We start from the raw sequence: 13,126 nt of genomic DNA, 5'->3' as shown, positions 1-13,126 counted from the left end.
AATGGGAGGAAGAGATAAGCATAAACGGAAACAGAACATGCACAGAAGACATTCATAGTGTTCAAAAGGAATGCTATCTCAGTGTTCTCCATTAACTCCCATAAACAAAAGATAGAATTATTGGAGGGCTGTGAATAAGCTCTAGTCTGGGAACAATATATCAAAGCTCCAGTACCTGGAGTTATGAATTCAAAGAAATGCAAAGCTTGATTGACTCCCTGAACTACTCATTTCTGAAAATACTGGAGGGACCTTGTGTGCATTATACAGGATTTTTCCAAAACAGTACCTATTCTTACCATATAACTTTACAAAAAAAAAAAAAAGGGGGGGGGGAGACTATTTTTTCTGTCCATAGATTTCAGAAGGGTTTCTCTCAACTATTTGAACAGATTCTTTATTTAAGAAGGCGTTTTAGAGACTTATTAACAAGACTTAACAAGTAATTTTACTTTAGTGCCTATGCAATAAAATTGCAACAAAATTCAACAAGATAAATAAGTTTTTTTAAAAAAATTCTTTTAGTTTCATTTTACTCAAGGCATCCAACCACGAATGATAATAAAGAGCAGTACAGATTAATTACCCGGACTTCTTTTATGTAGGAGAAGGTATGCGTTGGTGGGATCCTGCCAGTTTAACAACTGGTTCGGTGATTGTGCACTTTGCAGTGCGCCCATGCGTAGTTTTGAGAAAAAGTACCTTCTGCATTACTGCTGGGGAGGAAAACAGCTGAGGCGCGGCAATCTGCTCTGCTGGCGGACTCAGCTGAGAAGATATATGCAACTTCCTACATCTTAAGGCTATTTTCGCAGTCCATTACATGAGGCTTTAAATAAGCAGAAAGGACAGGGATCTAAAACACTGATACCCTGGGATCCATTTTATCAGGACCAACCCATTCAAACTCCTCCCAGATAACCAGCAAGACCTCATTTCAGGCACTTAAGTCCAATTCTGTACAAATCCAAGTGATTTTATCTGAGAGACGCCTAGTATAATCCTCATGATGGCCCCTAAGTTTTCCCCAAAACTTTCACTCCCCAGGAGTGACTAGATCACTTTGATCAGAATCATAGACTAGTTATCTACAGGTACCCTTGTTGCCTAAGAAAGTCTCTTACCTTTGCTGTTTGTTTTCCTCCGGTGAGCATGAATGTACACAGGATCCTTAAAGTGCAACACAACCCAAGTGGAGAGTAAGGTCTCAATTGTCCCAGTAATAACCCCAAGCTTCTTCTGGAACCCTGTAGCATGTCTGGCATGGACAAATCAAATGGACACCTCTCTGCAGAGGTGTACAATCTCAGCAAACTCCAAGCCCAATGGGAAGCGATATTTTCACAAGGGACAAATAATATCCTCCAAATTCACCTTGGCCAACTCTATGCGGGACAATTTGCCACAGAACAAGAGTTATACTAATATCGAAGAAGAGGTGGTATGGAATCAATAAAGAAAGAATGCCTCAAAGGAGGAACAAAATGAAATGTGAATGACCAAAATTAAAATAATTTTTAATTAAATTGAATTGTTGAATTGTCCTGCAGCAAGTTGGCCGAGCGAGTTGGTCCAAGGCAAGTTCGCTGTGGCAAGTTGACCCATTATGTGTGTGGCAACCCCGTCCCCCCTTTCCCTAGCCAGAATCTGGCTAAAGATAGTTGACTCATGTCCATGTTTGCCATCATTTCCTGAGCAGTCTCCAAGTCTGCACCCAGGAACAGCAGATTAAAGTCCTCCAGCCAGAACCATAAGTTGGGGAAACTCCTACATAAACCACAGTAGCTCAGGTAAGGAGGTTGCCAGATAGCAGAAAGGTCAGTACTTGCGCAATAGTCCCTTCTAAGGCCTGCAGCCAAAACTTCACAATAGGATCTTCACTACCTTGTTGAGCAGCATTCCTAGAAGCTACCAGGATTGTTAGGGATGTAACCCTAAGCTTGGCTTGGCAATGTATATAAGCTATGATAACTTTACTGTTACTTTAAATGCTTAAGAGATGTAATTGGTTTATTACCTCAAGCAGCCATAAGAGGGAGCCAGAATGGCTGTTAGATCTCTTGTTTTGTTAGAAGCTGGTCGGTATATTTTGAGGTATTGAGGTTTGCTACTGTTTAGCTATACTTTGTGTGTTAGACTGACTATTTTGATAACTGAATTACTGAACCGTGTATGACTTGGACTGTTAACCGGACTCTGAATACCTCTATATTTCTACATAGTAAGCTACTATTTTTTTATACTATTCAGTGTCTCTGTATGCTGGTTTGTGCGTATTATTCCATATCAGTCTCATTACGTTTCTCTGCATACTCGCTCTCCCAACAGGGAGCTTAATTACTTAACAAGGATCTTGTGGATAAAGGTAAAGGTTCCCCTCGCACATATGTGCTAGTCGTTCCTGACTCTAGGGGGCGGTGCTCATCTCTGTTTCAAAGCCGAAGAGCCAGCACTGTCTGAAGATGTCTCCGTGGCCATGTGTCAGCATGACTAAACACCAAAGGTGCACAGAACACTGTTACCTTCCCACAAAAGGTGGTTCCTATTTTTCTACTTGCTTTTTTTTTAACGTGTTTTCAAACTGCTAGGCTGGTAGAAGCTGGGACAAGTAACAGGAGCTCACTCCGTTACATGGCTCATGGATATATTGCCAGCCCAGGGTTCAGAGACCTGAAACCCAATGGGATATAGTAACCTTTCCCTCCATACCCAGACAGATTTCAGAAATGCAAGCAAAGGCAGCCTTCTCTTCCTTGATTAGATGGGGATGAAGAAATCATGTTATGGGTTGATCAGTATGAAGTACCAACATTTAGAAAACAGAGACCACCCAAATCTCCAGTTCAACATCTTATCATTGCCAGCTCCACAAATAGCAAGGGCAGGAATACTTCAATGCTGATCTACCCAGGTCTAAAGTGGCAGATGAAATTAACAAGATGGCTGTAGTACATGCAGTCAGATCAATGGGGCCCCTTTGACATACATCTCTGCATAAAACTGTGAGATAAAAAATGTGAGAGCTGAAAGAGTTGGATCCAATTTGTTTTGTGTTCAACCCGTCTACAATGAACTTTGTACAATGCTTAGTAATACTGAAAACTCACAATTAGAGTAGAGTTCAATTACAGCAAGGAGTGGGAGGAGAAAATACATCAAGGGCAGCTGCTCATGCAACATGTTTCAAGGAAGCTATTTCCCAAGGGAAAATTGTTATGCTCTTAATTAAAAAGAACCAACTCTATTTGGTACTTCTCCAATGTACATCTAAGAGATCATAGTTTAGGCCACAAGAGAGAGAGAAAATGACAGAAACAGTCCCAGATATCAGATATAGCTGTATTTTTCGGAGTTTAAGACACTTTTTCCTCTCCTAAAAGAGGATGAAAATCTGGGTGCGTCTTATACACCGAAGGTAGCCATCAGCCATACCTGGTGGGAGGGGGGAGGGAGTTGGTGTGGCGGTGGCAATGGCAGCAGAAAACTGATTGGTGGTATTCTGGCAGGCAGCTGATTGGTGGTATTCTCCAACCGCCAGTTGGAGAGGTGGGATTCAAACAGTTCAGCAGAACCGTTTGTTAAATTGAGGAGAATCGGCTGTTTCCACCAGTTGAGACGTTAGCCAAGGACGCCCCGCCGCTGGGCCTGCCACCCTGCCACTTACTGCCTGTTTGACCTTGTAAAGGGTTAGGATTAGGGTTAGGGAGGAAAATAATGTATTTTTATAAAATTATCAGCTTGCTATTGTTAGTTTAAGGCAGGGGTGTAATGAACTAGTGTAGCATGTACTGTATACTGTATACTGATATCTTGTGTATGAATGTATGAACATGGTTTCAGCTACAGTGCTTTTTATTGTTATAAAGGACACGTTAATGTTTTTTCTTGCATAAAAATACTACGGTACCTCCTGACTCTTCATACTGGTATAAGAATGTCGAAGCAAAAAAAGCAAGCATATAAAATCTCTTTTAAGCTGGAAGTCATGAAATATACTGAGGAACATGGAATCAGAACAGTGGACCACCTCCAACTGAAAAAATGATAAGAGAGTGGAGAATGGATCAGCTGCAAAAAGTAAAGGATAAAAGCAAGCACAACCTTCGCGGCCTTCCTGCCAAGTGGCCACAGTTAGAGGAGGACATGAAAGACCGGATCAACGGAACAGTGGCTTCACAGTTGCCACCCAAATGGTGATATATGAAGCCAAATGCATTGCTGCACAGAAAGGCATTCAGGATTTTATTGGATCGCCATCGTGATGCTAAGGATTTATGAGAAGATATGGCCTTGCTGTGTGCAACAAAACTAGAATTGCACAAAAAATGCCAAAAGAGTATGAATCTCAGATTGTCTTTTCATACTTTTGTGATAGACTCCAGTAAGAAAAATATTTTTGAAATTGGCCAGATTGGGAATATGGATGAAGTCCCGCTAACCTTTGATGTGCCATCTAAGAAGGTTGTTATGTGAAAGGTGCTAAAAGCATAATCGGGAAAACCTCAGGGCATGACAAAACACATTACACAATTAGGTTGTCCTGCTGTGCAGATGGCACCAAATTGCCACCAATGTTAATATTCAAAAGAAAAACCTTCCCAAAAGAAGTGATTCCACGAGGAGTTGTTGTGCAGGCCCTGAGAAAGAATGGATGGACGAAATGGAACTGAAAATGATATCATTTATGAAGGTAGCGAAGAAACTAATATCAGTAATTGTGAGCAACTGAGCTTCCTAAATTCTTACACTAGCAATGTTAAGTTCTTGGGGTTTCCAGAAAATTAGAGGAATGCTTCAACCTCAGTCTCTTATCATTTGTTAATGACAGTGATGATGATTCTAAATACCACTGTTATTATTATTATTTATTATTTATTAGCGTTTATATACCGCCCCCTCTCCCGAAAGGGACTCGGGGCAGTGTACAGTCCATATCAAAATACAATAGATTAAAACATAGTAATAACTACATAAATACATGTATGAGAGGAGGATAAAATATGCCAAACTGTACAGCTAAATAAATAAATCGATACAAAAGTTTAAAATCCCAATGTCTTATCAGGTTAAATTTAAAACACTATCCCTCTAAAAACCAGTAAGAATGTGTATGCCAGGAGGTAGACGTTATAAATTATGCCAGACCAGCCAGTCGGAACAGGTGTGTCTTCAGTTTCTGTCGGAAGGAGCGGAGGTCAGTAGTGGTTCTAATGTCGGGGGGGAGGTCATTCCAGAGGGTTGGGCCCATCACAGAGAAGGCCCTACTCCTCGGTGTCGCCCGTTGGCATTGCCTCGTGGACGGCACCAGGAGAAGGCCCTCCCTGTGAGAGCGAATTGGCCGCAGGGATGTATGTGGGAGGATGCGATCCCGCAGGTAACTAGGCCCTATGCCATGGAGCGCTTTAAAGATGGTGATCAGAACCTTGAAACGCACCCGAAAGACCACAGGCAGCCAGTGCAGCTCGCGCAGGAGAGGTGTTACGTGGGAGTACCTAGTACTCCCCATGACTACCCGCGCGGCTGCGTTCTGGACTAGCTGCAGTCTTCGGGCGCGTCCCAAGGGAAGCCCCATGTAGAGAGCGTTACAGTAGTCCAGGCGAGACGTCACCAGTGCATGAGTGACTGTGCGTAGGGCACCACGGTCCAGAAGGGGGCGCAATTGGCGCACCAGGTGAACCTGGTGGAACGCCCCCCTTGCCACGGCTGCCACATGATCATCCATTGACAGCCGGGCATCTAGGAGGACGCCCAAATTGCGCGCCCATTCCACAGGGGGCAATTGTTCGCCCCCTATGGCCAGTGATGGAATCAGCTGGCTGAACCGAGGTCCCGGTAGCCACAGCCACTCAGTCTTGGAGGGGTTGAGTTTGAGTCTGTTGTCCCCCATCCAGACCCCAACGGCTTCCAAACACCGGGACATCACTTCGACAGCCTCGTTGGGGTGGCTTGGGGTTGACTTTACGTGGTTGTAAAAATTATTCTGCTATATTTTATGAAATATATTACTACACCATTTGGTACAGAATATTTTTTCCTTCTTTTTCTCTTCTAAAATCTAGGTGCATCTTGTAGTCGGGTGTGCCTTATACTCCGAAAAATACGGTACCTTTCACATATTTCATTTGCAACAGAAGGATAATTTCTCAATCTTCCTTTAACTGGATTTTCCAGAAGTTCAAGCATGCTATCTGCCATATAAGTATTTTTTTAAAACCCTGTTCTCCTACAGTATTTTGGTTTTAGAAGTGTCCTATGTCAAAGTATTTATAAATATCTTCCTTGCTGCTCAAGAAACTTCATTTCACCTCACATTTTAATTCCTTAAATATTAATTTTAAAAAATTGAACAGAAGCTAACATGCTGCTATGCAAAATGCCCTCTTCTGAAGGATTCAGAATCCTGCCTTTGAAGGACTCCTAGGTGGCTGGCTGAAGTTTAATACTATTAGCTCCCCAAAAGAAAAGTAAACGGAAGTAATAAAGAACATATTTGAAAGACTAGAGCTCATGAGGAGAGCAACTTCAGCTGTCTGCTTTCTGGTAAAGTGGCCATTTGTGAAACCTTGGGTCTCCATATAATATGGAACGCCCACATGTCCTCACAATTCATAAGCACTTAGCTCACAAAGGTTGGCCTACTTTATCTTAGAGTCCTCCCCAAAGATACTAAAGACTTTTGGCAAGGAGTAAAGTGCCAACAATAAAGCTTTATTTTCATACTAACAGGACACTTACGCAGGCATTCAGCCCCTGAAAGACTCAAGAACTGTACACCCTGCTCAATCCACCCTCACCTTTCAAACACTGAATAGAAAAATCATCAATGTTGTACAAAATGTTTGAGGAAAGCATTTCAGAAAGGATGACATGGCTGCTTTGAAAGCCACTTGTTCACTGGGATCACCAGTGAAACAAAGCAGTTGAGAAAAGTGCACCTATGTGGAAACAACAGAAGAAAGATTTTGAACTATCCCCCTTCTCAGCTTTCCAGAAATTACAAAGGCTTTAACATATCAAAGACTGCTTTGCTTCCATAAACCTGTTTCACCAAGCCACCCTTTAAAATGCCTTGTGAAGCCCAGAAAACTTACTTGGGCAAACACAATTATAGATCTCCATTCTACATACAGCCTAATAACATAACAATCCCAATTAAAATCTTCCTGATTAATCCATGCAAATCAGCCACTTCTGGGGCTTTCTTACTAACTACATCCGTTCACTGTATTCCTATGCAAACAATTTTAACTGTTTGCTTTAAGTGATTTGGTTTTATTTATTTTTTTGAATCAAAAAACCTTTGCGTGCATTAGAATATGACAGTAGTTCTAGCTCAGATTAAAAGTTCCTCTACAATACTAACAGGTTTCCAACATAACTAGCCAGTCAATAGTCCAAGATATACTGTTTTGGAATGAACAGGTTTTGTCATCCTAAAGGTCTAAGCAGCCTTGACCCGACTTAAGCTTTTCCAGCCATGGAGAGTTCAAGCTCTCCATATCTTGCTTGATGCTGAGTAGCTCAGTACAGTACACAAGTTTCACGATTTGGATTTTTGCATTCGGCAGCAGGGGGTCGTCTAAACTACCCTCCTAAGGGTTTCTAGATAAAGAGTAGCACACTAGGCCAGGGGTCCCCAAACTTGGCAACTTTAAGACTTGTGGACTTCAACTCCCAGAATTCTCCAGCCAGCTGGGAGTTGAAGTCCACAAGTCTTAAAGTTGCCAAGTTTGAAGACCTCTGCACCAAGGCTATTGCATCAAAACCAAAACTCTTGGATTTCTTCTTAACCAAACCACATCAGCTTTCACGGATCCACCTGCGCGGGAGAACGCGAAGTGTCGCCCATATTTGGTTGGTTCTAACGATGCTTTTGCGAGAAGCGTCTGTCGAGAATTTCAGCAAAGTTGTAACAAAAAAGTAGATCCCGTTGTCCGATTGTCATCCTTACCACCCAAGCCCCGCGAAACCACTTTCATCCAGATGATGGGGAAGCCCCCGAGGATCCCCTCTCGGGCAAAGCAAGTCCCCAAGGAAGAGAGGAAAGACACCCGCCCCCTGATCCGTGATCTCGAACTTACCCCGTGTTGGGCAGCATGGCCAGGTCCGACGAAAGTTAAAGCGGGGACCGCCGGGCAGATTTCAGGCCCGGGTGGGACGGGACAGCGCCTTGGTGCCTCGCAAGGCCGCTCAGATTCCTGCCCTTGCTTAGATTTAGAACCTTCAGCAAGACCAAAAGGGCGCAACAATCGAAATCGATCCCTCCGACCCCGCCCCTCTCGCTTGCCACGCGGGAAAGAGGAGCCTCGTCTTTAGCCCCGCCCCTCGCCAGGCTTCCCTAGACTGACCCCGCCCACCGGAACCCGCTCTTGCGTCATTGTCTCAGCCCCTCATTCTGCGCGTCCTTAGCAACCGCTCCCTCAAGCAACGCTCGGGAACGCCGGCTGTCCGAGTCACGTGATTCACTGAAGTGATTGGTGTGTGTAGTTACGGGGTGGGGAGACCTCGCCTTTTCGTCTTTAACGGTTGGGAAGATTGGGCGGGAATATTTTTTTCTTCGTCCGCGGCTGATTTTCCTTAGAGCTTCTGTCGCTGTTTTTTTCACCAAGAGCGAATCTCATCAATGAAAACATTATGTAAAACGCTTGTTGTAAAACCAAACATTTGAGGCCACGGGTCGTTTAGTAACTTTAGTCTTAAAGGCAAATGCGTCTTATCGCGAGTGGCGGACGTGATGTCCTGTCTAAATAAATACGAACCTAAACTCCTTATGATTGGATTTGCCAAGGGTATGAATTTGGCCTTTCGTTTGAAATAAAAAGGTCAAAACGTCAAACCATTAACTAGTTACTAGCAAAAAAAAAACCACCTTTCACAATGACAAGTGACAGACTTAGTAGCTAAAGGGGGGGGGAGAGAAATCACCTTTTCAAGTTTTGCCTTAAACTTGTAATCCTAGTGTAGGAAGTTAAAACCCACCCATCTCCGAGAAAATGAAATATCCTGGGAAATATTGAAAAGGCACTTTTTTTTCCAAAGAATTTTTTTTATTTTCTTACATACCATTTTAAGTATACATTCACATAATTGGTATTCTTCTTTACATTTTATCATTCTTATCCATTTATTATTTCATTTAATAAGTTATAATGTACAATTTGGGTTGCTTTATTTACTATCCCTTCCTCCTTTTGTAACACCACCTTGTTTTCCCTTTCTTTTCTCCGTCCCTTCTTTCTTCCTTTCTCTTCTCCTCCCTTCTTTCCTTATCTTTCTCCTACTCCTGCTTTTCCTCTTCCCCTTCCTACCCTCTCTCCTTCTCTTTCTCCCCCTTCCATCCTCCTCTCCTCTTTCTCCCCCTTCCATCCTCCTCTCCTTACCTCTTTCTTCTCCCCTCCCCCCCCCCCGTCTTCCTTTCTTTCTCTCCTCCTCTCTCCCTTTCTTTTTCTATTATTGTTGGTGTATATTTCAAAACTCGGTTTATGTTTCCTTGGCATGGTATTTCCGTCAGCCCAGATATAATTATCATTTCTTATTCCCTTACCTTCACTAGTCTGCCCTAGGTACGTTTCCCTCCCTTAAATGTCGTTCTTGAATATATACTTATATGTTTAATATTCTCTTTTCTGTTTCCCCCTTCTTCCCCCCTCTCTTTACCATTTAATCTGGGTACTTTATCTTCGCCCTACTTTCTTTTCTAGTTTGCTTTCTCTAGCTAGTCATAGAACCTTCCCCATGTCTTGAATTACTCTGATTCCCCTTAATCCTTTATTTTCATTGTCAACCTATTCATCTCTGCACAATATAATATCTTTTTTATTATCTCTTTATCTGTTGGTAGCTTATTTAATTTCCAATTTTGGGCAAATTCAATTCTCGCTGTTGTAGTTACATGTATAATCAAATAAGTATCCTCTTTCTTGAATTTCTCTGGGATAATACCTAGTAAAAATATATCTGGTCTAAATTCTATTTCTTGTTGTAACATTTTCTTTAACCATACTCTTATTTTAGTCCAATATTTCCTTGCTTCTGCACATGTCCACCACATGTGGTAGTATGAATCTATTGCTTGTTGACATTTCCAACATTTCGCTGACTTGTCTTTAAACGTCTTAGCTAGTTTTCCTGGTAACATGTGCCATCTGTAAAACATTTTGTATGTTTTCTTTATAAGCTGTTGATATGATTAGTTTATAATTCCTTTCCAATAGTTGTTGCCACTTTTCTTGTTAAATTGTATGGCCAAAATTCTTTGCCCAAGTTAACATTGTATCTTTTACCACTTCTTCTTTTAGCATAGGTCTTAATAGGTAGCTATATAATTTCTTGATTATTCTTTCTCCCGTTCCCATAAGTATCTTATCCAACTCCGAATTTCCTAAGTTAAAACCATACTCCCTTTTATCTTTTTCATATCTTGATTGTATCTGCAATTGTGAAAACCAACCTATATCAATCCCTTATTTTTCTAATTCTTGTTTTTTTTTAGTTCCCACCTTTCTGTTAAGATATTTTGTATGTAATAATATTTTTCATACTACTAATATTTGGATATGTCAATGCTTCCATTGTTGAAAGCCACATTGGTATTTCTGAATAATGTTTCCCTCTTAAACTCACTCTTAATAGCCCCCAGCTTTGTCAATGGGCCATTAAAAGACCTGAGTCGCTCTATTCTACATAACAAAGATATCCCCTTCAGCTCTAGGGTGATGGGATAAGGCATGATAGTATTAGCCCTTTACCCATCTCACCACAGGGCACCTGGGAAGAAGCAATGCTCAATCAAACTTGGACTCAAAACATAGCCTTCACAGTTGCCCCTGCCTGGCCTCATGGGAGTCTGACAACCAATCAGAATACAAGATCAAGATCAAAGGCCAGAGAGGGCATAAAACCAGGGACTTTCAGCATCTCACTCTTTTTTTCTTCTTCACCCAACATCTTGAAGTATGTGATCCCCTTTTTCCCCATGAGCTCAAGCCATGTGGTCCTGTCCACCATTAAACCATCTTTCCAAGCAGCCTCCATGTTTTCAGTGTCTTTCCCCCCCACTTGGAACTGAACCCAGAAGGACATTTCTTCCAACACAACAAACAATTAAAAAGACTTAGTAGCTAAACTGGGGGGGAAATCACCTTTTCAAGTTTTGCCTTAAACTTGTAGTCCTAGCTATTGGACTTTGTAATTCATAACTTAGGGTTTCTTCATAGTATGCAAACACAACCAGGTGTGGCTTATTTAATAAATGATTGTTTTGTTTTGTTCTTCCCACAACATCAATTAACTAAAGTCATCCTTCCACCAAGTTTCCATGGCTGAAGAAGATCCACATTCTAGTCCAATATCTTAAGCACAACATTCTACTTGGCAAAATATGGTTTACTGAAGATTAGGATGATGGAGCCCATTACTTTCAAAGGTACTAGGGAGAAACCAGAGCATATTCACAATACAATAAGAACCAGAATCAGAATAGAGCTGGAAGGGATCTTGGAGGTCTTCTAGTTCAGCCCCCTGCTCAAACATGAGATCCTATCATTTCAGACAAGTGGCTGTCCAGTCTCTTCTTAAAAACCTCCAGTGATGAAACACCCACAACTTCTGAATATCTTAGTTATCCTTTTATCTCTAGATAGATAATATATCTTTGCCTGTCCCAAGGATATTCTGCCCCTTCATCCTGGGGTGACTAGAGAGCAGCTGAATGTCCCTTCCTATTAAGAGGTATCTTAGGAAGATAAATGAGAGGGGCACGGAGTCAGATATTCCAAGCTGGCCCCTTCCTTTGAAAGTACTTATGATTCAAGGCAACAATTACCTCCCCTCTTTATGGGTCTTTACGGGTTTACAGATAATGGTTAAGGTCAAGCTGTTTTGGAAAGGCTTTGGAGAGTAAACAGCTAAAGTTAAGATCTGTAATACTGTGATACTGCTTTTGTTTATTTGTATTCTATTGCATTTGTATTATAATCTTGTTATATTTGTTATGATAGCTAATCCTTTAGATTAGAACATAGAATTGTTGGGAGAAATGTCCTCCTGGGTTCAACTCCAAGTGGGGGAAAAGACACTGGAAACATGGAGGCTGCTTGGAAAGATGGTTTAATGGCTTGAGGTCCTGGGGAAAAAGGTGATCACATGCTTCCAGATGTTGGGTAAAGAAGAAGAGAGCGAAATGCTGAAAGTTCCTGGCTTTATACTCTCTGTTGGGACCCACCTCTCTGTTTCCTGTTCCTGTGTAAGAAATATATTCTGATTGGTTGTCAGACTCCCATGGGGCCATGCAGGGGCAACTCTGTAGGCTGTGTTTTGAGTCCCAAGTTTGGTTGAGTTCCCAGATGCCACGTGGGAGTTTCTGTAGAAAACCAATCCTATGTTTGTTATGCAGAGTAAACTAGCTCAGGGCCCCTAATGGCCCATTGAGAAAGGTGGGGCTATTAAGAGTGAGTCTGTTTCCTGCCTAAAAATATGTTTCTCCATTTCTGATCCAGGGATAGTATTCTGCCTTTTCAATATTTCCTAGGATATTTCATTCTTCTAGGAGAGGGGTGGGTGCTAATTTCCTACAGAATAAAGAGTTGAAAGGTATCTCAGAGTCTTCTAGTCCAACCCCCTGCTTGATCTGAACAAACTATCTAAATTTCCATTTTATTAGCACCACATATTCCAAATGACATACCTTGGCCTCTGAGAATAGGATCTTCTTTTAAGAAAACAAAGGAACAGTTGTGTGAAACTGAAATGTGGCTCACTGTTTAAAATCTTGTTCCTCTCTCAGTTTAAATAAATACACTGACGAAACCACTGTTTGCATAGCAGTTTGCTGAAAAATTGAGTGCAATTCAGAGGAGGAAGATCACCACATTACTGAAACAATGATTGTTGGATTCCAGTATACAGAAAAGAGGGACTAGGCTTAATATATTTTAGTAATGTTTTTCATAGGAATTTTGAACTGTGAAATGAGAAATTCTAAGGCTCTGACTTGCTGACAGGATAGTAATGCAATGATAGGGATGTTTCATTTTTTAGTCTGAAGAAGACCATTTCGCCATCCTATTGGTAGGACAGGGGAGTAGTCAGTGTATGCACAGAGAATAAAATGTGCTGATTCATACTT

The 13,126-nt window shown here is 41.6% G+C and overlaps 1 protein-coding gene across 1 annotated transcript in view; it reads right to left on the bottom strand.

Annotated features, from left to right (window-relative positions):
- Positions 1 to 8,307, bottom strand: part of HSDL2 (hydroxysteroid dehydrogenase like 2) — a 48,143-nt gene extending 39,836 nt beyond the window's left edge. The window contains exon 1 of the mRNA XM_081940913.1: positions 8,082 to 8,307. Within this exon, the coding sequence (XP_081797039.1) occupies positions 8,082 to 8,098 (17 nt within the window). The 5' untranslated portion in view covers positions 8,099 to 8,307. The remainder of the gene's footprint in view (positions 1 to 8,081) is intronic.
- Positions 8,308 to 13,126: the final 4,819 nt, after the last annotated feature.

The sequence above is a fragment of the Natrix helvetica genome (assembly GCF_964273705.1).
Source record: "Natrix helvetica genome assembly, chromosome: 2".
Classification (NCBI taxonomy): Eukaryota; Metazoa; Chordata; class Lepidosauria; order Squamata; family Natricidae; genus Natrix; species Natrix helvetica.
This window is presented reverse-complemented; position numbering and strand designations above follow the sequence as displayed.